The 27,279-nt window shown below is 40.2% G+C and overlaps 1 protein-coding gene across 4 annotated transcripts in view; it reads left to right on the forward strand.

Annotated features, from left to right (window-relative positions):
* Window positions 1-372: 372 nt before the first annotated feature.
* The window catches only part of XPNPEP1 (X-prolyl aminopeptidase 1), a 51,711-nt gene continuing 24,804 nt past the window's right edge, over window positions 373-27,279 (forward strand). The window contains exons 1-6 of one of the 4 annotated variants that reach the window (XM_032225039.1): window positions 373-469; window positions 10,338-10,437; window positions 17,230-17,353; window positions 18,260-18,323; window positions 26,110-26,214; window positions 26,897-26,989. In XM_032225039.1, coding sequence (XP_032080930.1) covers window positions 17,237-17,353; window positions 18,260-18,323; window positions 26,110-26,214; window positions 26,897-26,989 — 379 coding nt within the window. In that variant the 5' untranslated portion in view covers window positions 373-469; window positions 10,338-10,437; window positions 17,230-17,236. The other 3 variants (XM_032225042.1, XM_032225041.1, XM_032225040.1) reach the window with 3 other exon arrangements.

Raw genomic sequence — 27,279 nt, forward strand, 5'->3', positions numbered from 1 at the left:
AATCCTGCTTTGCTGACCAAACTGTAGTGAGCAGCAAAAGCTTTGCTTTTAAAAATTACAAAGGCTACGACCACACAACACTTCCACCTGAAATGTATCTGGCTTTGGATCCTGTCTTCCGGATGATCATCCGGGATCGCTCGCTTTGTTTTAAACGTGAATATGTAATTCCGCAGTTTTTTTAAAGGACAAAAAAAAGCAAAGAAAGGTGCTCAGCTCTGCAGGAGGAGCGAACGAAGCGGCCTGGCACCTGTGGATCCTAACGTTCCGCCGGAGGAGCCAACCCTTCCGGGGAAAACCTGAATGGGAACAACAGTAACTCCTCCCGCCGAGGAAGGGAGGAAGAAAGACGGTGAGCGCTGAGAATCTTCGCTCCTCCCTCCGGTGTTCACGAGGTCCGAGACGTCAGTCGTGCAGCGGCAGTTTCCGGAACCGCTGACATGAGAGCCCCCTTCCTGCAAAGTATCAGGTGAGAGATTCAGAGGTTGAGGCGGGAGCGATGCTGTTTTCCCAAACGGGATGGGAATCGTTCGCGAGCTGGCGAAGAAACACACGATGGGGTTCCTGGCGACCTAGGAATGAGGCTCGAACAATGCTAAACCAGATGGGAGTGCAGGGGTTGTATAAATGAAACTAATTTGGAGCGACTGGAACAAAATAGCTAAGATGTCAGGAATTGACAGAAAACCGGAAGCGTTTTAATCAATGTAGTGTCTAAATTTCTTCCAAGGCATCTAGAAATGCACATAGGTGAATAACTTTCTCTAATTCTGTGTGTCTATTTCATTCAAAAATAAATTCCAGAAACTTCAAGGGGGGCCTTTGCCTGCTCAAATAACATTTTTGATTGGATGTTTCTCATGGAAAAATGAATTTCTCAAGTACTTCTCACTTTGCTGGCTAGCTTCAGCTTCCAGAAAAGGCTGCCTTTGAATGCCAGCTGTTCAAAGATGTGGTGGTGAGGACCCACAGTACTTTCTAGGCCGAAAGTAAATGTACAGTTCCAGTTGTTTTCCAGGAGGCTAGCCTCATAGTTTTGTTATGTCAGAAAGGTGCTTTTTTCAAGAGTCAAAGGTCTCCAAAGAAAAAGCACCTTTGGGACAAGTTCACACATGCACATAATGGTCCAAAACTGCCATGATGTCCTTGCATCCTGACATCTGATGTAAGAAGGTAAATTGTATTTTTTTCAACATTATGACATATGTTTCATTACTCCCCCACCCCCACTATTTTTGACCCATGCAAAAAAAGTGGAGCCAAGATAAGTAAGTAGAAGAAACATGACTATGATTTAATCCAAATTTAATTTGAATCAGATCAATTAGATGTAATAAACATAATTATTCATATATCTAAGCCCCTTCAGTTTGATATCAATATTTGCAAAGATTTTGCAAAACTTTGTGGGCCCCAGGTTTGGGCATTCCTTGTTTGCAGGTTGGTATAATATATGAACAAAGTTATCTGAAGCAGTCTTAGACATTTTTGGTAGAATCAGAGTTAAATGAGATGTTCTTGAACCACTACTGAGTTGTTAGGAAAGTGAATCCACTGTTAAACATAAATAACAAATAAAAGCAACAAATATGTTGGTGGCAATACTATCAGACTAATAACAGAATAATCGAATAGCAGAGTTAGAAGGGACCTTGGAGGTCTTCTAGTCCAACACCCTGGTCAAGCAGGAAACCCTATACCATTTCAGATAAATGGTTGTCTTAAAAACCTCTAGTGTTGGAGCATAACTTCTGAAGGTAGGTAGTTGCACTGATTAATTGTACTATTTCACTATTTTTGAAAAATCCAGAAAGATTTTGTAAAAGATTTCTCATGCATATATGGTTGTTGTTGTTATTATTATTATTGTATAATTATATTATAATTATAATTATATTTATTATATAAATATATATATTATATTATTATATAATTGAGCCAAGGTGGCGCAGTGGTTAAATGCAGCACTGAAGGCTACTGCTAGATCAGCAGTTCAGCGGTTCAAATCTCACCGGCTCAGGGTTGACTCAGCCTTCCATCCTTCCGAGGTGGGTAAAATGAGGACCCAGATTGTTGGGGGCAATATGCTGACTCTCTGTAAACCGCTTAGAGAGGCCTGAAAGGCCTATGAAGCGGTATATAAGTCTACTGCTATTGCTATTGCTATTGCTATTGCTATTGTTCATACAGTCAGATGTTAGGATTTAGCATTTTTTAAGCATTTTTATCCACCTATCAAGTCTTTTCCAAGGACCTGGGAGAGGCAGATGTTGTTGTTTGATGATGTTTAAAGCTATCATCACAGGATGTAAGCTGTTCCAAGTAAAACTGAATTTTGCAATTGACTGATGGTGATTTTTCCAGTGTTCAAGTGGTGCTTCAGATGTTTTGAGATTGCACTCAAGGCGCCTATTCCTTTTGGTACTATCTTTGCTTTCTTTTGCAAAAGTCATTCTACTTTTATTTGCAGCTCTTCCAGTGGTGGGTTCCGGATCCCGTTGCAACCGGTACGGTGCAATGGGGCCCGGCAACCATCACATGAGCATGCACAGTGCGCGTGCACATGCACACAGCATGTGCATGCGTCCTTACCTCCTGCGATGCTCCGCAATGCTCCATCTGCACAGGCACCGTACGCTGCATGCACGTGCGCAGATGGCTTGTTTCCTTCAAATACAGGTAAGGAACGAGGGCAGGCGGGTGGGCCCTCTGGAGCATCGTACCAGAACCGTACCCGGTGCTCCCAGGAGGTACCAGTACGTCCATACCAGGGCATGCCGCCTGCAACCCACCACTGAGCTCTTCATAGTTTTTTATTTTCTTCAGTTCTTTCTCTTCTCTTCTGCTGCCTCCAGGTATTGCCATATCCCTGTCCAGACTTTTTCATATCATTAGTTTTTAAACCTTATTAATATTGTATGTAGTTCTTGATTTACAACCATTTATTTAACTTTTGAAGTTACAATAACATTGAAAGAATTGACTTACAATCAGTTCTCACACTTATGACTGACACAGCATCCCTGTGTTACATGATCAAAATGGAAATTGACATGCATTGACGATGGTTGCAGCATCCCATTTACAACTTTACCAGCAAAGTCAATAAGGGAAACTTGATTCACTTAATGACTACTTGATTTGTTTAAAGACCAAAACAAAAAAGGTAATTATATTGGGCAAGTGATTCACTTAACCACTGCATTATTTATCAAAAAAAGTCCCAGTCTCAATTGTGGTTATAAGTCAAGGATTACTTGTATTATATCCTACCTTTTTAAAGGATACTTACCTATTATTATGGATGGTTATACAGTCAGCTAGATGTTTAGACTGGATATGGCATTTTAGCCACCTGTCGAGTCCTTCCCAAGGATCTGGGATATGATTTATTATATACACAACAATGTAAGTCAGGTTTTTAGCTGGCATTTGCCTTCATACGTTCTTTCAAATAATGTAGTATTTCATATTATATTAGTTTAGTATATATGTGGATTCAAGTAGCTAGTCTTTTGTAATTGACAAATGAAAATTTTGTCTATGCATAGAGTTTCTAAGTGACATTTTTCAACTTGATTTGTCAGATCTTCATATTTTGGGTTCTTTTCCCATTCTTTATCTTTGTACTCTGCTCTCCCCTGGTGTTGCAATAATCAGTTACACACTTTCTAGGAACAACTTGCATCCTGTGACAATACCTTTAACATAGTCAAACAATATTTGTCTTTTGTTTTGTTTTGTTTTATTTATCTATCTACTCAATAGGTAGATAAAAATACCAAATCCACTCTAAATATCTTGCTGACTGTGTGATGAATATAATTAAATTTATTAACTTCCCCACTCCAGTGGACTCTGGGTGGGATACAAAACTAGAAAACATATGAAAAACAGCTAAAAACTACTAAATTAGACAGATAGTTCAAGCTAAAAGGAACGAATAAACAACAAAATAAGCAAAACAAAACAGGACCTGAAACAAATAATAAACATCACACTATAACCCTGTGAAATGGGCAGGTTTGACAAAGAGTGATTGGCTAAAGTTACCCAGCCAGCTTTCAAGCCTTAGGGAGGGGTTGAACTCATAGTCATCTGGTTTCTAGTCTAGCATCTGAAACACAACTAAAAAATTATCTGCTCTAGCATTAATTAAAATTTCTTTTTCTCAATCCCAAACAAACATGACCCCCTCATGTTTGATTTACTTTAAATCCATACTTCTACACTACAGCTCCCAACATATTTTTCATAATAGAGAAATCAGAAACTCGTACAATTTTAAATGATTAATTAGTCATGTAAGCCCTTATCTTTCCAATGTAAAACATAAACGGTGGGTGCCCTCAGAAAAAAACATTGAATATGCAATATTTCTGAGGAAACATTCATAGCCTTGGGTCTCTTCATTGGTTTTAATTGTGCTACCGAAAGGATTAGTTTAGTTTAGTTTAGTTTCACTTTATTTGTATGCCGCCCTTTTCCCTGGGGGGACTCAGGGCGGCTCACAGTTCAAAAGGGGGGGGGGGAAGGACAAACAATTTACAACATAAAAGCACTACATCATTTAAGAACTCAACAGTTATACAATTCGAGTAGGGGTTAGAGTCTTTAACCCCAGGCCAGCCGGGATAGCCAGATTTTAAGTGCGGCACGGAAGGTCTGGAGGGTGGTGAGGGTCCGGATCTCCATGGGGAGTTCGTTCCAGAGGGTCGGAGCAGCCACCGAGAAGGCTCTCCTCCGAGTAGTTGCCAGTCTACACTGGCTGGCTGATGGAATTCGGAGGAGGCCTAATCTATGCGATCTTATCGGTCTAGTGGAGGTGATTGGCAGTAGGCGGTCTCTCAAGTACCCAGATCCAATACCATGAAGGGCTTTGTAGGTGACAAGTAGCACCTTGAAGCGCACCCGGAGATCAACAGGCAGCCAGTGCAGCTCGCGGAGGATAGGTGTTACGTGGGTGAATCGAGGTGCACCCACGATCGCTCGCGCGGCTGCATTCTGGACCAGCTGAAGTCGCCGAATACTCTTCAAGGGCAGCCCCATGTAGAGCACATTGCAGTACTCCAGCCTAGAGGTCACAAGGGCACGAGTGACTGTTGTGAGGGCCTCCCGGTTCAGGTAGGGACGCAACTGGTGCACCAGGCGAACCTGGGCAAATGCCCCCCTGGTTACAGCTGACAAATGGTGTTCAAAAGTCAGCTGAGGGTCCAGGAGGACTCCCAAGTTGCGAACCCTATCTGAGGGGCGTACAATTTGACCCCCCAGCCTGAGAGATGGAACACTTGGCCAATTCGTGGGAGGGAAGCACAACAGCCACTCGGTCTTTTCTGGATTGAGCACAAACTTGTTAACCCCCATCCAGTCTCTAACAGCCTCAAGATCCTGGCTCATCACGTCCATCGCTTCATTGAGTTGGCACGGGGCGGATAGATACAACTGTGTATCGTCCGCATATTGATGGTATTTTATCCCGTGCCGTCGGATGATCTCACCCAGCGCTTTCATGTAGATGTTGAAAAGAAGGGGGGACAGGACCGAACCCTGCGGCACCCCATGTGTTAGGGGCCTAGGGGTCGATCTCTGCCCTCCGACTAACACCGACTGCGACCTGTCCGAGAGGTAAGAGGAGAACCACTGTAAAACAGTGCCTCCCACCCCCACCTCCCGCAGTCGTCGCAGAAGGATACCATGGTCGATGGTATCGAAAGCCACCGAGAGGTCAAGGAGCACCAGGATGGAGGCATGGCCTCCATCCCTGGCTCTCCAGAGATCATCGGTCAATGCGACCAAAGCGGTTTCTGTGCTGTAGCCAGGTCTGAAGCCGGACTGGAATGGATCGAGATAACTGGCTTCCTCCAAGGATCGCTGGAGCTGAAAGGCCACCACCTTCTCAACAACCTTCCCCACAAAGGGGAGGTTGGAGACTGGACGATAGTTGTTTAAAATGGCTGGATCCAAGGATGGTTTCTTCAGGAGGGGTCTCACCACCGCCGCCTTTAAAGCGGGGGGAAAGACCCCCTCCCGAAGGGAGGCGGTAATAACCGCCTGGATCCAGCCTCGTGTCACCTCTCTGCTGTTTACAACCAGCCAGGAGGGGCACGGGTCCAGCACACATGTGGAGGCGCCAACAGCTCTCATCGCCTTGTCCACGTCCTCAGGGGTAACAGCTTGAAAATCAATCCAGCGATGGCTTACCAGATTATCCCTTAGTGCCTTGGCTGGTTCTGCAGGATTGGAGTCCAGGTCCGCCCGGAGCCGAGCAACCTTGTCCGCGAGGAATTGGACGTAATCCTCAGCCCTGCCCTGCAGCGGATCGCCCGTGTCCCTCCTATTTAGGAGGGAACGGGTTATCCTAAACAGGGTGGCTGGGCGTGACTCAGCGGACGCAATTAGAGAGGCAATATGTGATCTCTTAGACGTCCTGATTGCTCGAATGTATTCTCTGATGCAGGTTGTTAAAAGTGCTCAGCTCGATTCGGATTTACTGGACCTCCAATTGTGCTCTAGGCGTCTCTTCCGGCGTTTCATCTCCCGGAGTTCCTCAGTGAACCAAGGAGCCCTCCGGGATCCACTGCCTCGGAGCGGCCGTAGAGGCGCAATCCGGTTAAGGGACTCCGTTGCTGCCAAGTTCCAGGCAGCAACCAGAGTCTCCACCGGACTGCGGGCGAGAGTATCAGGAATAACCCCAAGCTCCGTCTGGAACCCCAAAGGGTCCATAAGTCGCCTGGGGCGGAACCACCTGGTCGGTTCCTCCTCCCTACAGTGGGGGTTTGGTCTCCGAAAGTCAAGCCTCAATAGGTAGTGGTCCGACCATGACAGGGGCAAGATCTCGCTACCCCTCAGACCAAGATCACAATTCCACTGCTCCGAGAGAAATACGAGGTCAAGCGTGTGACCCGCTGAGTGGGTTGGTCCCCGGATTACTTGGGTCAAGCCCATGGTTGTCATGGAAGCCATGAACTCCTGCGCTCCATCAGAGTGTTCACCGAGCGAAGGCAAGTTGAAATCCCCCAGAACCATAAGTCTGGGGAACTCAACTGCCAGCTCGGCTATTGACTCGAGGAGCGAGGGGAGGGCTGCTGCAACGCATTTGGGAGGCAGGTACATTAGCAGCACACCCACTTGACCCTTGAGGTCCAACTTCACCAGCAGGGACTCACACCCGACAAGCTCCGGAGCAGGGATCCTACGAGGTGCTAGAGACTCTCGGATTACAATGGCCGCACCCCCACCCCTTCCCTGGGCCCTCGGCTGCTGGAGCACCTGAAAGCCCTCTGGGCACATCTCTACGAGGGGGACTCCTCCCTCCAGGCCCAGCCAGGTTTCAGTAACACATGCCAGGTCTGCCCTCTCGTCTAAAATTAAGTCCCGAACGAGAGGAGCCTTATGAACTACAGACCTGGCATTTAGCGACAGCAGCCTGAGACCAGGGTCCTGATTACTCGCGCCATTTGGCCTTGGAGTGGGACTCATACGGCCGGAAGGAGGGCGAGCCCTCCTTCCCCGGTAATGGCCAGCCCTAAAGTCCCCGCCATATCTGCCCCTCCCTGTTAAGACCGTAATGCTCCGGCCCACTCCCGTGTCCGTAGTCCCTCCACCCACCCCCATAGTCCCCGCGTTTTCCGACAGGCCCTTCGAATCAGTCATCCTGAGATTGGAGTAGGCCCAGCTCCCCCCACACTTCTGCGAAGCACTCAGTGTGGGGGAACCCGGTTCCCATCCCAGTCTCACTTACATACCCAAGCACTCAATCACTCACTCACACCCCCGGAAGAAATTTTTAAAATACAATAATATGATAAAAAGGGAATTACACAAGTCTAAAAGTGGGGTCATTCGCTTACAGTCATACACATCCACACTACTTACAAGGAAAAATTTGCGCAGGTATAAAAAGGTGATAAAAATACGCGAGTAGTCCATACATAGAGATATAAAGTCCAAAGGGCAACAGCACGGTGGTAGACACAGTCCGGGGGGAGAGATGTAAAAGTAAAAGTCCAGCGAGATAGTTCATAAAGGTGAAAACGTAGTTGGAGAAGCAAGCTAAGGTAGATGGTAAAGATGGTAAGCAGGAAAGCCCCCCCCCCAGCCACAAAGGAGGGCAAACCGGGGGGGGCCTTGCACGCCCAATAAGATGGATTGTAGATTGTAGATTGAAAGGTGCTGGATGGGGGGAGAGTTCAAAAGGGTTGTAATGGTGGTTACAAACTAGCCACCCAATCCTGGCAGACATGATTAATAATTAATCCACTCACCGCTCCTCCTCAGGGCCCCAATACAGCACACTAATTCCAAAGTCCAGCAAACCAAATCTAGGGTCCAATAAGCCCAGATCAGAAGCTCACGTCTTTCTAAACACACCACTGCCATTAAAATGACAGTACTTTCTAAAGTACAGTTGGTATTTCTCTCATTTCATTATTATCCATATATAACAAAGAGTTCATCTTTCTAATGGCATTTTAAAGAAAATTTTGCCGAAATAACAAGCCAAGTTTCACTGACAGTTTCTGAAGACTTAAATAATTCTCTTGTTTTGTCTCTTACCTTTCAAGCATTAGTTTTTGGAAACAAACTTGCAGATCAAAAAGACAATTAATTGACATATGATTTAACTGAATGTATGATCTTGTTATCTTGATTTAATTATATTTCATATACTGTTTGATATAGAAAAGCAGTGTTGGAATTATGCTCAATTAACTAAAACTCAAGCTGCATAGTAATTCAGATGTTAGTCTAAAGCACCTTACATGCAAAATTGGTGCACATATCTAGGTTTGGTACTTCCTTATTCTATTCCAATCATATTGCCTGTCTTGACAAAATCTTCAGTAACTAAGCTGCTTATCTTTTGTTTAGGTGCTGCCATAGAATAATCTATGACAATTTGCAATGGCCAACTCTCCAGGGCCAACTCTCCACGGCCAACTCACCACAGCCAACTTGCCATAGCCAACTTGCTGCTGGACAGCTCGCTGCAGGACAAGAGTTAAACTAATATCAAAGAAATGGTGGAAGGGAAACATTAAAGAAAGGATGCAAAAGGAGGGACAGAATGAAATGTGAATGACAAAAATTAAAATATTTTTTATTTGTTTCAAATAATTAAATTGAAATTGTTAAATTGTCCTGTTGCAAGTTGGCCCATGGTGAGTTATCCTTCACCAAGTTAGCCATGGTGAATTGGCAAATTGTCCCATTCTGGCCTCAGAGCCACCACTGCAAATCCATTATTGTCACATTTTCTCTGAGATCCAGTGGTTTTCCATTGGTGGCAGCTCTACCTCTCTTAGATTTGCCTCTTCCCACTTCTTTCTTCACTATCACTTTTTTCTTCAGAAACAATTGGAGGTTTTCCCCCCCTTTGCTTCACTGAAAACTTTATTTCACTACAAAAATGAGCAGAGCGAGGGAATAATAAAAATAGGGATGAAATAAGATGGTGTCTGGAATGCCAAGTATCCTCCAGTATCCTGTCTTCCCTTTGACTACTGGTGGCCTTTTTATCTTTTTATACTCATTATCCCCATTCCAAGGAGAGGCAAAGTGGACATTCACAAAGAAGTATGGAATTATTGTGTAGGAAGTGCCCAAATTAAGGAAACTTCCTGGAGGCTGCAAGTATTAGGTGGTAGGGTGTGCCAAATTCCTTGGGAGGGGATGACGGATTGAGCTCCAGTAAAGAAAGCAGGGGTTGTAGTATAGGGGGAAAAAGAATCATGTAGCAGTAGTAATGAGAGACATGGGTTCAAGTGGAAACCCTGAAAGAAAACACTCCTTTTATGGAATTCTTCCTACTGGTAGCATATCAAGGGCATTAACTTGTTCCTGGAGCAAAAGTTAATGAATAACTACTTTTCTGTATCTTTTTTCCCCTTGTGAATAGCTCACAGTGTCTTCTTATAGAATACACAATGTTCTTTCAATTTTTTTCTTTTTTTCTATATGAGTTTTAGGCTTTTGGCATGCTACCCTTCTGATTTGTTTGTTGGAATTATGACAGTTGATCCAAGGCTGGGGTATATGCCTATAGCTTCGGGCAACTGATTGGAGTTCATTGGTTATTATGTTCTGAACAATCTAATCCTGTAAAATATGTTAAGAGTTTGACCTGGGCTTGGGCTTTCTGGCTGAATAATCTAGACTGAAGTCCAGGCTACTCCCCCTCCCCTTCCCAATGTCACACTGCCTTCTGTTCTGCTATTGTGAACTGTTACAGTCTATTTTTGAAACAGTCATTATCTGCAATTATCCATTATGAGAAGAAAGAGGTTATTGTGGCCAAAGTCTGCTTACCTTTGAAGTTTTGCCCTTTGCTTTGTCAGGCATTGCTGAGTTAATGAAGAGCAAGAACAGAACACAGAAGTGATTTCACTATCCAAGGCTGGGAAATTTGGGTTTCAGAAGAATAACTACCTGGGACAGGTAAAATATGGGCCATATAGATGATGTTGGATAATGCTTGCCAAGGTTTATTTTATAGAGACACAAATACTTAATTTCATTTTTGTTTCACTTCATTGTTTGTGTTATTGTTTGTTACTTTAATATCAAATGTACTGCCTGGTTGCAATGTGTATAGAATGAAATGAGATCATTTGTATGCTTCAGAATGTAGAAGTTTGGCTTAGTGACCCACCCCAAAGAAATGGAAAGGGAGTAAAAAAGACAGCCCTTTTGCTAGAAATTGCATAGTGTTACGGCAGAGGCTGTGGAGGTACATCATTTGAAGTCAATGTGGTCCTCTCAAGATGCAGATAAGGTAGTAGGCGCATGACCTAAAATAAAGGTAACCAGTAGGTCCGTCCGTCCTTCCTTCCTTCCTTCCTTCCTTCCTTCCTTCCTTCCTTCCTTCCTTCCTTCCTTTGTTCCTTCCCAAAATGGCACTAACTATCTGTGAGAAACGTTGTGCTTGTTTCGTTTGGCAGAAAAATGGGAGAATGTCTTATAAGCCCAAGGAACATGAACAAGAACATGAGATAAAAGTCTAAGGGTATAATTTTCAAAGATGTAAAATAATATTAAGTAAGTAAGTAAGTAAGTAAGTAAGTAAGTAGGTAAGTACCTTCTAGTTTCCTTTCTTTTATGTCATGCGCCTACTTTGTATAAATAGGAATCGAGGACTGGAATTGTCATAAAGTGTGTTCTAAAGTAGGCTAATTTGATAAAAAAGAATATATAATGTGGGCAAACTGGTTAGAATTATACTAGATATCTGAAGGATATTGAAACATTAGTCTTATGTCTGGCTTATTTGCTATCGCATTTTTCACAACGTTGCTAAATTAAAATATTATTCTGAAGATGGGGGGAGGATTAGATTCTTCATTTCAGCAAAAGCTAGTACCTTAATTTTTAAATTATATTTCAGTCTTTATTGGCAGTGTGCTAGAAAAAGCTTGGTTACAGTATAGTAGATGCCATGTTTCAAATTGATTCTTGCCTGCTAGAGGCAGTTTCTGCTTCATTAGTTGATCAGTGGCCATGGTACATAGTGGAGTGGGGATTTGCAATCAGATTTATCAGCAGTGGAATTTCCGTTGAGCAGCAATTGCTTCAGTTAATCTAATGCGTGTTGAGGCACCATAACCTGTGTAAGGATAACAAATAGAATCCTAAAGCTGGAGCTGACCATACCCAAATCAAAAATTATAGGCCTATTTCACTTTTGAATGTGGATTATAAAATCTTTGCAGCTATACTGGCAGATAGACTTAAATTCTTCCTTAGTAAATTTATACACCCTGATCAGAACGGCTTCTTGCCATCAAGGCATTTGAAAGATAATGTTAGAATTATTTTGGATGCCTTAGAATATTATGAAGCCCGGCCGGATAAACAAGTGGCCTTTATGTTTCTTGACGCACAAAAGGCTTTTGATCGGGTAAATTGGAAGTTTATGTTGTCACAATTAGAAAATATGAAGTTTGGAGAAAACTTCTTAAATGCAGTTTGGGCAATTTATGTATGACAAACTGCGACATTATTGGTAAATGGAGAAGAGGCGGGTGATATTGAGATTGGTAAAGGCACAAGACAAGGATGCCCGTTATCCCCCCCTACTGTTTATCCTCACATTAGAACCCCTTCTTAGAATAGTGAGGAGTGATACACAAATTAAAGGGTTACGAGCTAAAGCTCAGGAATTTAAGGTCCAGGGTTTTGCTGACGACCTTGTTTTTATTCTGGAGGATCCTATGGCTTCTGGGATACAACTTTTACATAAAATAGAGGAGTACGGTAGGATAGCGGGGCTACGTATAAATAAAGAGAAGACAAAATTGTTAATTAAGAATATGACTTTGAACCAGAAAAGGAAAGTACAAAGCCTGTTAGGGATTAACATGGCCCATAAAATATAATACTTGGGAATTTGGCTCACGGAGAGATGTTCCTCTATCAAGGTAGATAACTATATGAAATTGCTACAACAGATATCTAAGGATATGACTAATTGGAGTGGTAAACAACTGTCTTTGATGGGCAGGATTGCGACAGTTAAGACATATGTATTACCGAAATTTTTGTTTCTGTTTCAAACGGCACCAACTAAATTGGACAAATTTTTTTAAATATCTTTGGAGACAATAGTGGCTCGATTTATATGGCAAGGCAAGAAAGCACGAATTAAAGCCCAAATGTTGCAAAAACGTAAAGAACTGGGAGGCTTTGGAGTACCCAACTGGGAAGCATATTATAATGCAGCAATTATGACATGGGTGAAGGATTGGGTGACGTTGAGTAGAAGGCACCTATTGGCTATAGAGGGACATGACCTCCCCCAGGGATGGCATGCCTCCCTCTGGCAAGAAAGAGATTACACCCCCCCCCCCCCCCATAGGTACTTCATGGGAAGATTTTGATGGGGGTCTGGGAAAAGATGAGGAAAAAATACTATCTTAGGGTTCCGTGCTGGTTGGCACCGTTAGAGGCCTTAACGCATCCCAGTGTATTTAATTGGACAAGAAACATAACATATAAAGACATTATGACAGAAGATGGCAACATGAAAACTAAGAGGGAATTAGAGCAGCAGGGCAGGAATCTGGAATGGTGGGAATATTTACAGGTTAGAAACAGGTTTAAAAGTGATAGGGTACGGTTTGGGATCTACCCAAACCCTCAGGGGCTAGATAAGATTTTGTTTGGCGGAGATAAGAAAATGTTATCGAAGATTTATCAATTTTTGACCTGTCAAGATGTTAAAGAAGAGATGGATAAAAGCCTTCTAATAGCATGGGAGAGAAACTTTGGCTATGAGATTGAAATGGGCAAATGGTGGGATCTATGGAGTAAGACTATTAAACTTACAATATCTACAGCATTTAAAGAAAACCTATACAAGATGGTTTATAGATGGCACTTCCCCCAACGAGGTTAGCCAAAATGTTTCCTGGGTTATCTCCACTGTGTTGGAAATGCGGAAGAAGGGATGGCACATTCTACCATATTTGTACTGAGGCCACGAAATACTGGAGAAGGATTCAAAAATGGCTTAAAGAGGTTACCGGGGCAAGCATGGAATGGAAACCCGAGAATTTTTTATTAAGCATAAAACCAGAAAACATGAGTAAATCAATATGGCGTTTGAGCCTACATATAATTGTGGCCGCAAGAATAACTTATGCACAATTTTGGAAATCTACTACCATACCGTCGGAAGATGCCATAATTAAAAAGATCTATGAATGTGCAGAAATGGACAGAATGATGGGTTGGCTGAGGGACAAAGGAGAAACAGAACATTATCTTAGCTGGAACCTATGGTATATGTGGGTGACAAGGAGAACAGCAGGACTTAAAACAGGGAAAGTCAAGTAGCAGTTAACAATGGGAACTAAAAGTGAACATGGGTATTGTAATAGATCCCTGAATTTTGTAATGAGAAGATGCGGCTTAGAGACTAAACAATGAGGAAGGAAAAAAAGTTGGGCTGTGAATGACTGTCACTGCGGGGGGTTGGGGTTGTATGTTTAAAACTGTATTTGTATTTGTATGTTTTACTCTTTAAAAAAATTGTATAACCAGTAAAGATTACTTTAAAAAAAAAAAGAATCCTGAAAGGGAATGCAGGAAAAAGTGGATTTAATGGTGGCTGCTACTGACTTTGGAAAACCTAAATATGCAAGATGCTAATTCAGACTTTTCTACCTTCCTTTATCAAATCTGTTGAGATGCTATGCTGATGACACCTGGAATTCTGGATGTTGAAATTGAAACTTCTACATTTGGGGAGAACCAGCTAATGAAAAATATTGTTTAGAAGATAATTTCCCAGAAGATCACAATCTCTTTTAAATGGTCTGAAGAAGAGTTAATTTGGTGTGGCAGTTTCTTTCTTTTTTTCATTATTAGAATAACACTGTCCCACCAATTGGAAATATACTTTATAACATCATAGTTTTCCAAGGCACAGAAATGTTGTCTTAGAATTATCTGGACGTGATAAAAAAATTATTGAATTAGGAAAAATGCCTTCTAGTTAATGTACTATGGTAAGTGAAACACAGTGACTTTGCAAAAGTTTATACAGAGACAATTAGTGTGTGAGTACATTGTATATGTCAGATTTCCCTGTCTTCTGCTTTTTGAAGGAGTATCAACCATCTGCCAAATTAATTGTTCAGATACTAAGATGTTAATCTTAAAATATGTCAATAGTATTTAATGTAGCAAACATTTGACTTGATTGTCCAGTGAAATCTATGCCATTTAGGAAGTGGAGACATTTGAGAATGCACAGCTGATGTTAGAGCCTCCAAATATATGTGCTAGAATTGTATGAGGACAAACCAGATCATTAATCAAAATAGTCTTCTAAGGAACAATTTTTCAGCATCAGTGATCTGTTGAAGGTTGAAAATAAAGGGGGCCACACAAAATAGCGACACTTTGGGCCCCATTTGGACATTATCACTTAGGGGTGTACTCACTTTTGTTGCCAGCAGTTTAGACAAGAAGTTGAATGTCCATGCTCAGCGTCATATCCAGAGTTTGGCTTTCGGAAATAGATGTATGAGTGCTGCAAGTATTGCTGCAGAGGTTGAAGGGTGGGGGGGGCCAACCTGTCAGTGCCCAGACCATACGCCGCACATGGCATCAAATTGGTCTGCAGGGCTGCCGTCTCAGAAGGAAGCCCTTTCTAAAGATGATGCAGAAGAAAGCCCACAAGCAGGGTGTTCTAAGGACTAAGGACATGGATTTCTAGAACCATGTTCTGTGGTCTGATGAAACCAAGATAAAATTATTTGGTTCAGATGGTGTCAAGTGTGTGTGGTGCCAACCAGGTGAGAAGTACAAAGACAAGTGTGTCTTGCCTACAGTCAAGCATGGTGATGGGAATGTCATGGTCTCGGACTGTATGAGTGCTGCCGGCACTGGGGAGCTACAGTTTATTGAGGGAACCATGAATGCCAACACGTACTATGACATACTGAAGCAGAGCATGGTCCCCTCTCTTTGGAGACTGGGCCCCAGGACAGTATTCCAACTTGATAACGACCCCAAACACATCTCCAAAATGACCACTGCCTTGCTAAAGAAGCTGAAGGTAAAGCGATGGACTGGCCATGCATGTCTCCAGATCTAAACCCTATTGAGCATCTGTGGGGCATCCTGAAACGGAAGTTGTAGGTGCACAAGGTATCTAAAATCCACCAGCTCCATGATGTCATCATGGAAGAGTGGAAGAGGACTCCAGTGGCAATCTGTGAAGCTCTAGTGAACTCTATGCCCAAGAAGGTTAAGGCAGTGCTGGAAAATAAAGGGGGCCACACAAAATAGCGACACTTTGGGCCCCATTTGGACATTATCACTTAGGGGTGTACTCACTTTTGTTGCCAGCAGTTTAGACATTAATGGCTGTGTGTTGCGTTATTTTGAGGGGGCAGCACATTTACACTGTTATACAAGCTGTATACTCACTACTTTGCATTGTAGCCAAGTGTCATTTTTTCAGTGTTCTTACATGAAAAGGTATACTTAAATATTTATAAAATGTGAGGGGGTATACTCACTTCTGTTATTTGCATGTTCCATATTGTAACTGCTGAACAGCTCCAGGACTAGTGTATGCCACAGGGTCAATAATTTTTTGAGGTACATTAGTCTTAAGAAATCAGTCTAAGAATCTATCCCAAGGTTACCTGCTAAATCTTGTGTCTAAAGGCAGATTTAAACTTAAGTCTCCCTGGTCCTAGTTCAGCAGATTAACTACTAATCTATGCTTTCTTGAATTTGGAAGAGATTGTGTAACGTAATATGGCTAACAAAGCTAGATTCAAGCTTTCAGAACAGACAAGTATTTACCCTTACTAAGGAAAACAATCCTTGAACAATTGTAGAGCCTGCTATTTATTCCTGGCAAGGAAATGTAGTAACGTGGAAGAGGTGATGGCTCTCAGAACTTTCCTTATGAACTGAAAACAGCAACAGCTTGTGAATTATTTCCTTCCTGTTCTGTGTCCTTGCTCTTCTTTCATGTCTCAAAGCATATGCTGATTTTTAATTCCAAATGTTTCCTTACATACAGCTTCTTCTAGACTACCCTCTTTCAGCTATCCTCTATCAAATAATTCAAGATGATTAACGTAAGATCCGTGAGAGTTTATCAAGGAAGTAATTGTGCAACCAGCTTTGGTCCATGATCAATCACTCCAGTGTTTTTCTGACTGGGCATTCAGTGAAAGGCTAAAACTCAAAGAATTCTACTGATTAGAAAAGGTTGATGACCTTTCTATTGTGACCCAAATATATAGAACCTCTCTTTCTCTCTTGTCCGCTAGTCTTTTCATAGAGACTAAATTGCTTTAGTGGTTAAGACACTACTCAGGACACCCTGAGTTCTAATCTTGTCTTAGACACAAAGCCAGACAGGTAACTTTGGGCCAGTCACTTCCCTCAGCCCTAAGAAGGAGACAGTGCCAAACCACGTCTGAAATCTTGCCAGGAAAACTGCAGGGACTTTTCAAAACTGCTGACACCTGGAGTCAAGATTGACTCAAAGGCATGTGCACACACACACAATCTTTTCAAAGGCAGGTCAAGAGTGGTAATTCCATAGGCTGCTATTTCAGCAGATCTGTACTGTGCAAAGTTGGGAAGGGCTATAAATATAGATTCAAACGATTTCAATTGAAAAATTCTACTTGATAATTTTCTGGAATTTTAAATCTTCAGTACAAAATCAGCAGTGCTCTTAACTTCTTGTTTTTCTAGTAGGACCATGTTTCCGAAAATAACTACAGAACTGCTGAAGCAGCTTCGGCAAGTGATGAAAAATTCCAAATATGTTTCTGAACCCATTCAAGCCTATATTGTGCCTTCCGGAGATGCTCATCAGGTATTGTATTGTTTTCTGCTTGAGAAATGGCATTCAGAAAAAAAAACCCCACTAAAGTAATTCAGATAATAGAAAAAATTGATTCTCACCAAACAGACTGCAATGAACAGAGTTCCCAATTGCAATTTGTGCTGTGATCATTACCAAGATATAATTTCAGTGAGGCAGTCTTTTGATATAAAAATTTAAATGTGAAGCTTCCATGCAATCTCAAGTATCACATGATTGGTATACAATCTTACAGAATCTTCCTCGCTGCATACAGTTACATTGTTCTTGTAGACCAGGGGTGTCAAATTCTTGCTGTCATGGCGGCATCACGTGATGTATTGGGACTTTTTCCCCTTCGCTAAACCAGGCGTGGGCGTGGCCAGTGCATGACGCATCCATCCTGTGAGCCATGAGTTTGACAGCCTTCTTCTCGACAAACAGTTTTTCAATGGAAATCAGAACGCAATAGGTTGGATCAGGTTTATAGTTATCATGACAGCAATAAACTCTCTGGCCACTCCAGATCCATTGTCAAGGGAAAGCAAGTTAAGGTTTCCCAAGACTAGCAACCTAGGGAACTCTACATCTTAATCACTGTTAGTAGAAGTAACTTTTTAAAAATAATACAAATATGTTTCATAGTTAAGATTGATTACCATATAGGGATAAATTGTAATGCTACTTAATTGACATTGAAAGAGAAAGGGAAAGTTGGAGACAGATCTAGGATTACCCAATGGAAGTACTGTATTCTTTTTGGTGTTGTTCAACCATATTCTTAACGATACAAGGACATCTGATGAGGAATATGCAAAGATCTTTCAAGACTGAAAGAATTATAGCAGGAAACAAGGATAATTTATGTGCATCCCTTTGATCATCATTAGTTTTGCTTTTTATTTTTACCTTCGTCAGAGTGAATACATTGCACCCTGTGACTGCCGTAGGGAGTTCATTTGTGGATTTAATGGTTCTGCAGGTAAGTTTCTAGAATTATGTCCAGTCTATTAAAGTTGGTAGCTCTGTAGCATCCAGTGCCAAATCTCTCTTTCAATTAAAGGGGCCCTTAATGGAACCTTTGTTTTTCTCACTAAATTATAGAGAGAACTTCTGTATTTTTCTTTTCTTTTGAATATCTTTTCCTTTGTTTGTTTTTATATATAGATGTTCAGATAGTCACCTGTAAAATACGGTCCCTAAAATATCATTTGGCATTAAAAAATGAATATGATCCCTGATGTTTTATATTTCTTTTGGGGTTAATTTCAGTTTTTAAGAGAGAAAATCAAAGGTTTACATGCTCTCTGGATAAACTGTTCTATACTCAACGTAAAATACATAAATGTTATTTAGGCTGCCACTGGTATACACTGAGGCATTGACATGTATTTAGTTATGTGTAGAGTGATATAGATACTTCAGATGCATTAAGTGAACATTCCAGTTATCTGTTTTTAACATTTGGCAATCCCATGTCCTCACTGGGAAAAAAAAAGTTATGTTGTACATCAACTCTGATAGTTTGTTTATTTTTTGTTATTTTTATTTTATTTTTAATACAATACAAGTGTTGGCAGGTCATAGAGAACTACCCATACTAGTTGACCATTTTTTTTTCTTTTATAATCAAAGATTCTTTTATTACATTTTCATTTTCCTTTATACAATCACTTAAATACTGTGCAGTTAAAAAAAAAGAAGCAATAAACAACTCATAACACTTCTATCCTACATACACCCTTCCTTCTACCCCTCCAACTTTCATTTCTCCCTTCCAACAATCCCCTCTTCTACTTCCCCTCCCCCTCAGCCATTCCTTTCTCCCCTTCCCACCATCTCACCCTCCTTACATTCCCTTCTCACTCCCTCTTAATTCCCCCCTCTTCTTTCCCTCTACACCTCGCTTCGGTGTATTTCTACTAAAACAAAAGAAAAATAAAAGGAAAAGAAAGAAGAAAATAAAAAAAGAAAAAAAAAAGCAACAGTATCCAAGTGCATTCATTGTTCTGAAAATTGAGTCTATACTTCCACCCTCCCCCCCACCCACCCCCTGAACCCCCCTCCCTGACCCCCTTCCGACTTCCCAGGTCCCATTCCCGGCATCGTTCTTTATCAAGCAAAGTCTGGAGTATATTGAAACCAAATAGATTAGAAGTTACAAAATAATAAAAAATAATAAAAAATAAAGAACAAAAAAGAAAAGAATAATAAAAAGAAAAAGAAAAAGGGGGGGGGGGAACCCCCCCAAGAAAGAGAAGTCAATATACTCTCTAACATTAAACTCAGCTTCTCATTATTTTTAAAATCTTAAACAATGTCTTTACCTGCTTCCGCATATAAATTCTATACCTCCCATCCTGCCTTTACCCGTGTCCGCATATATATTTTATCCTCATCCATTGCTCCTCTCATATTTACTCCACCCTCGTGTAGACTCTCCAGATAATCTTTCTTAACCTTGTATTCAAATAACAATTTATACAAAAATCAGCTTACATTCTGGATCAAGATAATCTAATTGAACTTTCACTACCCTTCCATCTACCCCACGCACCCGACTCCATTCATCCCAAACCACAATCCAAGAAAACTATGATCTCCGCTCTCCTCGCCCCAAAGAATAGATCATGCGCAGTTTAAATTAAGATTCAAACAAGTCTTATATAAGTCCCATACAATATATGTCCAAATTCAGCACCGCTTCTTTCAGTCTCAATATCTCTTCATCAGTATACAACTTTGTCATTTTATACCAGACAGGAGTCCTGAAATTTTATTCAAATTAAAAATTTAAGAAGTATTTTAAAGGCATAGCTGGATCTTTATTCTTTACTCTTCTGCCCTTCCGGAAAGGGAAAGCAACACCCTCCGCCTTGTAGCCACGTGTCCCGCTGCTTATCTTCTCCTTCTCCTTGTCTTTCTCCAAGTCCGGGTGAATCAGGAAGTCCCGCCTTCAGAGTTTTGTAGTAAAAATCTCGGGCTTCGCAAACAGAATTGAGACGATATTTTTGGTTCTCAAATGTGACTGTGATACCAGATGGCACTTCCCATTTATATTGTATCTGAGAATCTCTGAGTTTTTCAGTTAAGAAAGTGTAGTCTCTCCTTGCTCTTAATATTTGAGATGGTATTTCTTTAAAAACAATCAAGTCCTGTCCATCGATTCGCAGCCTGTTATTGTAGAACTTCTGTATTATCGCATTTCTGGATTCTCTTGTGGTGAAATATATAATTATGTCCCTCGGAAGCTGTCGTTGTTTTGCTACACATGAGTTCTGGCGATAAATTTTTTGAATCTGCCAATCAAAGTTAAATCCCGGACTTCCCACCGAACGTCTGAAAGCTTCAAAAAAGGTCTGTTTCAAATTCTCCTGTTCCTTTTCACGCAATCCTCTGACTCTTATTGCAAACGCAGTCTTATTGTAATTTATCATAACGAGTTGTTTTTGAGCATTTTCAACTTCCTGTTGTAACGTTTGAATTTTAGATGTCAAATTAGAATTAGTTTTTTCCAAAAGTTCCAATTTGTCCTCCATTTCAGAAACATAACCTGTCATAACAGTCATAACTCTGATCGTATCTTCCCTTGTTTGAGCAATCTTGGCGTCCAGTTTATCATATAAGTCCGATAAAAGTTGTTTAATTTCCTGTCTGAACTCTTTAAGGGTTTCAAAAAGAAATTCTTGTGTTAAGAGATCTCCAGTAGAGGGCGTGGGAGGCAAGGGCAGCGATTTTGTAACAATGTCTTGAGATGTATTATTAAGGAAACGCTTAGACTGCTTCGATTTGGGAGCCATTATAAAAAAACGCACAAACAAACAAAGTCTCTGCTCCCCTCGGTTTTAAATGGGATACTATTTATAGACTTTTAACAGTTAATAAGGAGAAGTCTTCAGGAGAATAGAACTGATTGAGTGTGTCATATATCAAACACAGAAGCTATAAAATCGCCATCTTGTAACGCAGCTGGATAAGAAAGCCTTTTACAAAATTGAAGCTGGTATTTTGAATAGTAATAAGAAAAAAATTTACAACTTCAAGTTAATATTTGGTTTTGAAGCCATTTCAAAATTTATCTGCCTGCAGTTAATAAAACTCTATTGCCTGAATATGCAGCTTTAAGTAAAGAGGCTGAGTTCCCCTTTTATTTTGAAGTTAAGGCTTGGCAAAACTTTCAGTGAGTAAACATTGTAACAAGACCGTTCAGCAGATTCATCACCATTTAACTTCCAGATAAGCAAAGTTAATGAAGGAGTAACATTCTTGTAGAAATAAAGCTAATTAAAAAGCTTCTGCTGGCCTATTGTGAAACCAAAACATATGATAAGCAATCTCTTTTGTTTTGAATTCTTGTGAATTCTTGTGAGGATTAACAAAAAGTGTTCATTATTACCGGAGAAACCAGCCTGCTCGGCGCCATTTTAAAAGCCTCTAAGTAAATAATTTTTCGGAGGAGAAAAAGAAAAGAAGCTAAAATGTTGATAAACAATTATTGTGCACGGAAATGGATTCAGCTCGTGATAAGATTAAATCAAACAAAACTTTGAACTGAGTGGGGGAGACCTACTTTGTCCTGCACAAGGCAGTTTGAAGTTCCCAGCACGGACAGCCGTTCTGCCTTGGGCTAGCCCCCCTTTCCCTGCAAGCACAAAAGCTGCAAAAATCGAAGAGCATTTGCCAGCAAAACAGTTTCTTCTTTCCTTCTTGCCTGAAGGATAAGAAAACCTGATAAGACGTCAGATGGAAGATCCTCTAAACAGGTACGTAGCCAGGAATTCGGAGGCAGCTGATTTTTTGCTGCCACCACCAGCAGGCTCCTCCCAGGAAGCCGTTCCACTAGTTGACCATTTAAAGTTCTTTCAGAGTCTTTGATGTTGTATTAATTCCATATTCAGTGATTAAAGTAAATAGAAAACCTTTTTTTAAATTTTTTATTTATTTTTTTGTTACATAAACAACACATACCCACAACAGTGGGGGAAAAAAATCAAAAAAAAAAAAGAACAAAAAAAAAAAACAGAAAAAAAAAAACACAACAAGTATATGTTATAAAAAAGTATATCAGCTGGTTACAACATGTTTTTGTGCATCTCTTCAATTAATTCATATTAATTCAAATATCTTAACTCAAATGTTTACCATATTAACATCATCATACCTCCACTTTTAGTTGACTACAGTTGTTTAAACATCCTTCATCCTTAACTATACCAAAGATTTAATCCATAACCACATGCTGGCATTTCATTTACTTGTTTATAAAATCCTCCATTAACATCAAATCCTCATATCCTGTTTTAGCTAAACATCCATAATATTTAATACCAAAAATTCCATCCTCCATGTATATAATTTATTATCATTCTCCTTTCTTTATTTAATTATATCGTATATCATAGCATTTTCCCCATATTAGTTAAGATTTAACTGTATATAGTTTTATTTTATTTTTTATAATAATAATTATTGTGATTAATAACCTTTATATATAGTCCAAGGATATTTCTAACCTTCCCTTCTCATATCCAATTATTATTTATCATAGCAACTCAACATTATATACATTACTATCATTATCAATTATTATTCAACTATAACTATTACAAATGAATTTAACTAGGTTTAGCTAGTTTTAAATTGTACTCTTCCATCTATCAGCCTGTGTCTCTCCAGTAACAGAATCGCCTTAATCCTGTTGCCATTCGTGGGTCCAATTCTCCAAACATCTTTATGAGCAAGTCCATACAAAAAAATCTTTGCACCTTTTTGCTTATGGTGCCTCTCATATAATGCTGCCGTCCTCCTTTTATTTGCTTTATCAGCTTGTCTTTAATTCTCAGTGGTGGTATCAAAAGTTTTGCAGATGGTATTTCATAAAGTATAAATTCTTTAATGCTTCTCACTCCTCCTGTGCCCTGTCTTTCGAAGTAAATCTTCTGTGTGGCTGCTCCCCCTTCAGACATTCCATCTTTTTCTCCCTCAGAGGTAAACCAGTTGCCCAAATATCAGCAAATTGAAAATCTTTATCTCTGACATCCTTAGTTTGTATTTGAAGAACATTCAAACATTCAACATTCTCATTTTTCCCCTCATATTTTGTTGCTAGAAACAGCAGATAATCCAGTTTCCTCTCAATTCTATCATGTGTGGCAGATAATTTTTGTAGTGCCGAAGAAATCATTTGAATAGAGGCTTGAATAGACGCCATATTTGTACGCAGTTACTATTTTTTCTTTGAGAACTCTTGAGGTATTTGCAAATAAAAACAAGCTGGGAACTGTACAATCTTATCAGATTTTAGACCAATCCAGCCAAGCAATAAAAGTGTCAAGTTGTAAGGAGCCAAATTATAGTGAATTGGTTTACAGCCCACTTGCAGAGGGTCAGAGGAGATGTTAGAGTAATCTATCCTTTGTCCGTGTAAATAGCATTTAAAACATTTAAAAAGTAGGATAACCACCGTCCATAAACCAATAAAGAGATCGAAATCGCCGCTAGATTCTTCTGTTCTTTAATTTAAATTAGCTTGAATTTTTAGGCGGACTGTCTTTCTCTGAGTAATAAAATCACCTTACCAGCTGAAAACACTTTTGCCATTCTTTGGAGCTATCTGCAGTTTCAGTTAGCCTTATGGCTAATCCGGAAGTCACTGGCAAAGGAGGTTAAATTCAAAGCCCTCAGGAGACTTTGCGGACGTCTCTGGGGCCACTGGATCTCCTCCTACCTTTCACTGTCTCTCCGGGACAGCTTTGGTCCAAAAAGGGACCGTCCAAATGCTTCAGAATAGGGGAATTTCAGGAATAGCCTGAAAATCCGTCTTCTCACTGCTAAGCCCCGCCTTCTTCCAATAGAAAACCTTCTTGAATATCACATATGAACTTCCTGCTTGAAGAATATGATGTCATATTGTGGACCACATATAATAGGTAACCAGTTAAGGTCATGGGTCAATGATGAACAGGCTGTGGACAAGAACAAGGTGAAAGATGGGGAGTTTATTCCCTTCTGACTCTTCATGATGGACATCCCATAAGTAGGATTGTCTGTAGGACCACATATTTTCTTTGTTTTTACCCATACACAAACTCATTCCTTTTTTCTTTTTGATTCCTGATAGAAAATAGATAATCAGAAAAGAAACAGATTTCACTTTCAAAATCTTTCTAGATTATTCTTGTTTTTCGCAAGTTGGACCAAGTAGGCCAGATGTCCTAAGGGATATAACTTCTGAACTTCAGATTGTGCACCCATTGCATATCTAGATATATTACAGTCAAATCTTCCAGGCCACATTCATATGCATCCCCAACAATCCTGCTTTCTTTTTTCTTGTGTTCAAGTGTAAATTCTATGTATATTTATTCAAAGTTATCCCTAACTGGGATTACTTCTAAATAAGTGTGAATGAGATTGTGCAATTCTATCCATGTCTATCCAGAATGGGTACATACACAACAGACTGCAGCCTTAGATATAGTAAGAGACCTTTCCTTCCCCCTTTCCCCCTGTGTATGTTGGGGAAGTGAAATTATAGCACTATTGATAATCATTTGTATGTATGCAAGAGAGAAATGACTAGCTCATTTCTGAAGAACTGTTTGGTTTTGCAGTTTACATGCTGTACAGAAAAAGATTTGAAAGGTTTGAATTGTTGCTTCCTCTTTCAGCATACACACCAGCTGGACTGGTGATGTAATACCAGAGTAGTAATGAGCTTTTGCTGACCCTTAGATGACTCTCCAATAAAACAAAAATCCTGTTAGCTATTTCATAGAGTATTTACAGCTTTCCTTTTTCTCTGTCCAAGGCTTATGAAAATAGGATACTTGTACTCAGGGATTTGCAGTAAACAGTATCAGTTAGCCAAGTTTAGCTTCCCTAAAGAACATTTTCTGCATCTGAAATCACTGAGCATTGAACACTAATTCTTTCTCTCTGTCTCTGTGTCTCTCTCTCCTGCCTCCCTCTCTCCCTGCCTTTTTCCCTCTCTCTATTTGTGTGCATGTGTGTGAGAGAGAGTAAGCCTTGCATCAGAACAGCATGTTCTATTTAGCAACATTTCCTGTGGCTTCAAGCATTGCACTGTATTCTTAAGAATTGGGTTTAGTTTCAAGCTGTGCCGCTGATTAACATGCCGTGCTAACATTGTCAACTCACCTTTTCTATAGCTTCCTGTTTGCCTGCTAAGCAAAATAAGATTAACAAATTAACAAGTCAGGTATATATAGCTCTGGTGGACCTCTAATTATAAGAAATCAAATCATCCAATAGATTCCCATCCTTTAATCATAGAGCAAATTGCTTCTCACAATGCTCCAATTGGCATTTTCCTTACTTTGCTGAAGTGACATATTTTAATGGTTTGATCTCCAATGACTATTTAGATATTTTTAATTATCTTTTATTTCCAGCCTTTTCTTCTGCCTTGGCCCAAAGAATTTTGTTTTACAGGATCAGCATTTCTTATTTCGTCTACTCAATATTCCATTGGTTTATAAAAAAAATGATTTCAACTATTTCTTTTTTTAATGCCGCAGGGCATTCTTGCTTGGTGTCATCAGGGGTTTGGCTTAGCAGGCAAAGATAAGTATCTTCTTCCTTCTTAAGGTTTTTTCCAGAAAGAACTCCAAAACTCCACCTAGGCTTGAGGTGTTTTAGTGTTAAAATCTGATTAATATTTTCTTTTCTTGGATTTACTAAATGAGAGCAAAGTCTGCCATTGTCTCTGTAGTTTCAGTTCTGCTATCTTCTCTGCTTTCTGACAGGAACTGCCATTATAACAGAGCAATATGCCGCCATGTGGACAGATGGACGCTATTTCCTTCAGGCATCCCAACAAATGGATTCCAATTGGACACTCATGAAGATGGGTGTGTGTGTCAACCCAAACCAGGGTTTTATTTCATCTTACCCAGAAAATTATTTTAGCTGAGGAGAATCTCACAGGGTTATGTTGAGAAACGTCTATTGGCACGCCATCAAACTGTAATGTATATCAAACTCTAATCTGTAATATGAAAAAAGGGAATAATTATTAAGGATAAAACACATTACATACAATTCATGTAAGTGAAATTAGATTTTTAACTTAATTCTACCTGCTTTTTCTAAAGTTATTCTCTGACATACTACAAGACCAGTGAAGGCCTTAAGGCCAATAAATCTCATGAATACTTGCTTTGTTTGAAACACTACTTTACATTATGTAAACCTAAGTTCTTCAGTTAAGGAGTTGCATTTGTTATTAGTTGACACTGTGTAATTCCTGGTTTTGCCATGCTAAGTAAACTACAAGCAGGAATAAGAATAAAGAAAGTAAAATTAATATTCATCATCATACTATTTTAAACAGAATGTTGACACTCCTAATTCATGTGAATGGAACAGAAATAGGGCTTGTGTTTTACTTTCTCAGGTTGCCTTTATTCATCCAAGAGAAAGCAATGATTTCCATGTAGGGAACAAGGTGATTATCCTATCCAGTTCATTTTGGTTTGAATTGGCCTTGCTTTAATGTTTGCAATCTTGTCTTTTGGGATTTCTTTTCATTAGGACTGAAAGACACCCCTACTCAAGAGGACTGGCTTGTAAGTGTACTTCCTCAAGGTTCCAAAGTTGGAGTGGATCCTTCTATTATTCCTGCTGGTGAGTTTGATCCAGTGTTTCCATCTTAGTGTAAAGGGTTAAATTTTCACACCTTGCCCCTATATACTATTCACCAGTCAACTTTGTTTGGTGTACAGCTAGTGGTATATAGCAATAGTAATAGAACATAGACATATATACGTGCTTTACAGCACTCTGTAAGTGGTTTACAGAGTCCGCATATTTTCCCCAACAATCCAGGTCCTATATAAAGTGTTAATAACTTTTCTTTAGGATGATGGATGACAGGCTACAGTTATCAGGCAAGATGCCGATCTGCTGGAGCGAGT

The sequence above is a fragment of the Thamnophis elegans genome, chromosome 10 (genome assembly GCF_009769535.1).
Source record: "Thamnophis elegans isolate rThaEle1 chromosome 10, rThaEle1.pri, whole genome shotgun sequence".
Classification (NCBI taxonomy): Eukaryota; Metazoa; Chordata; class Lepidosauria; order Squamata; family Colubridae; genus Thamnophis; species Thamnophis elegans.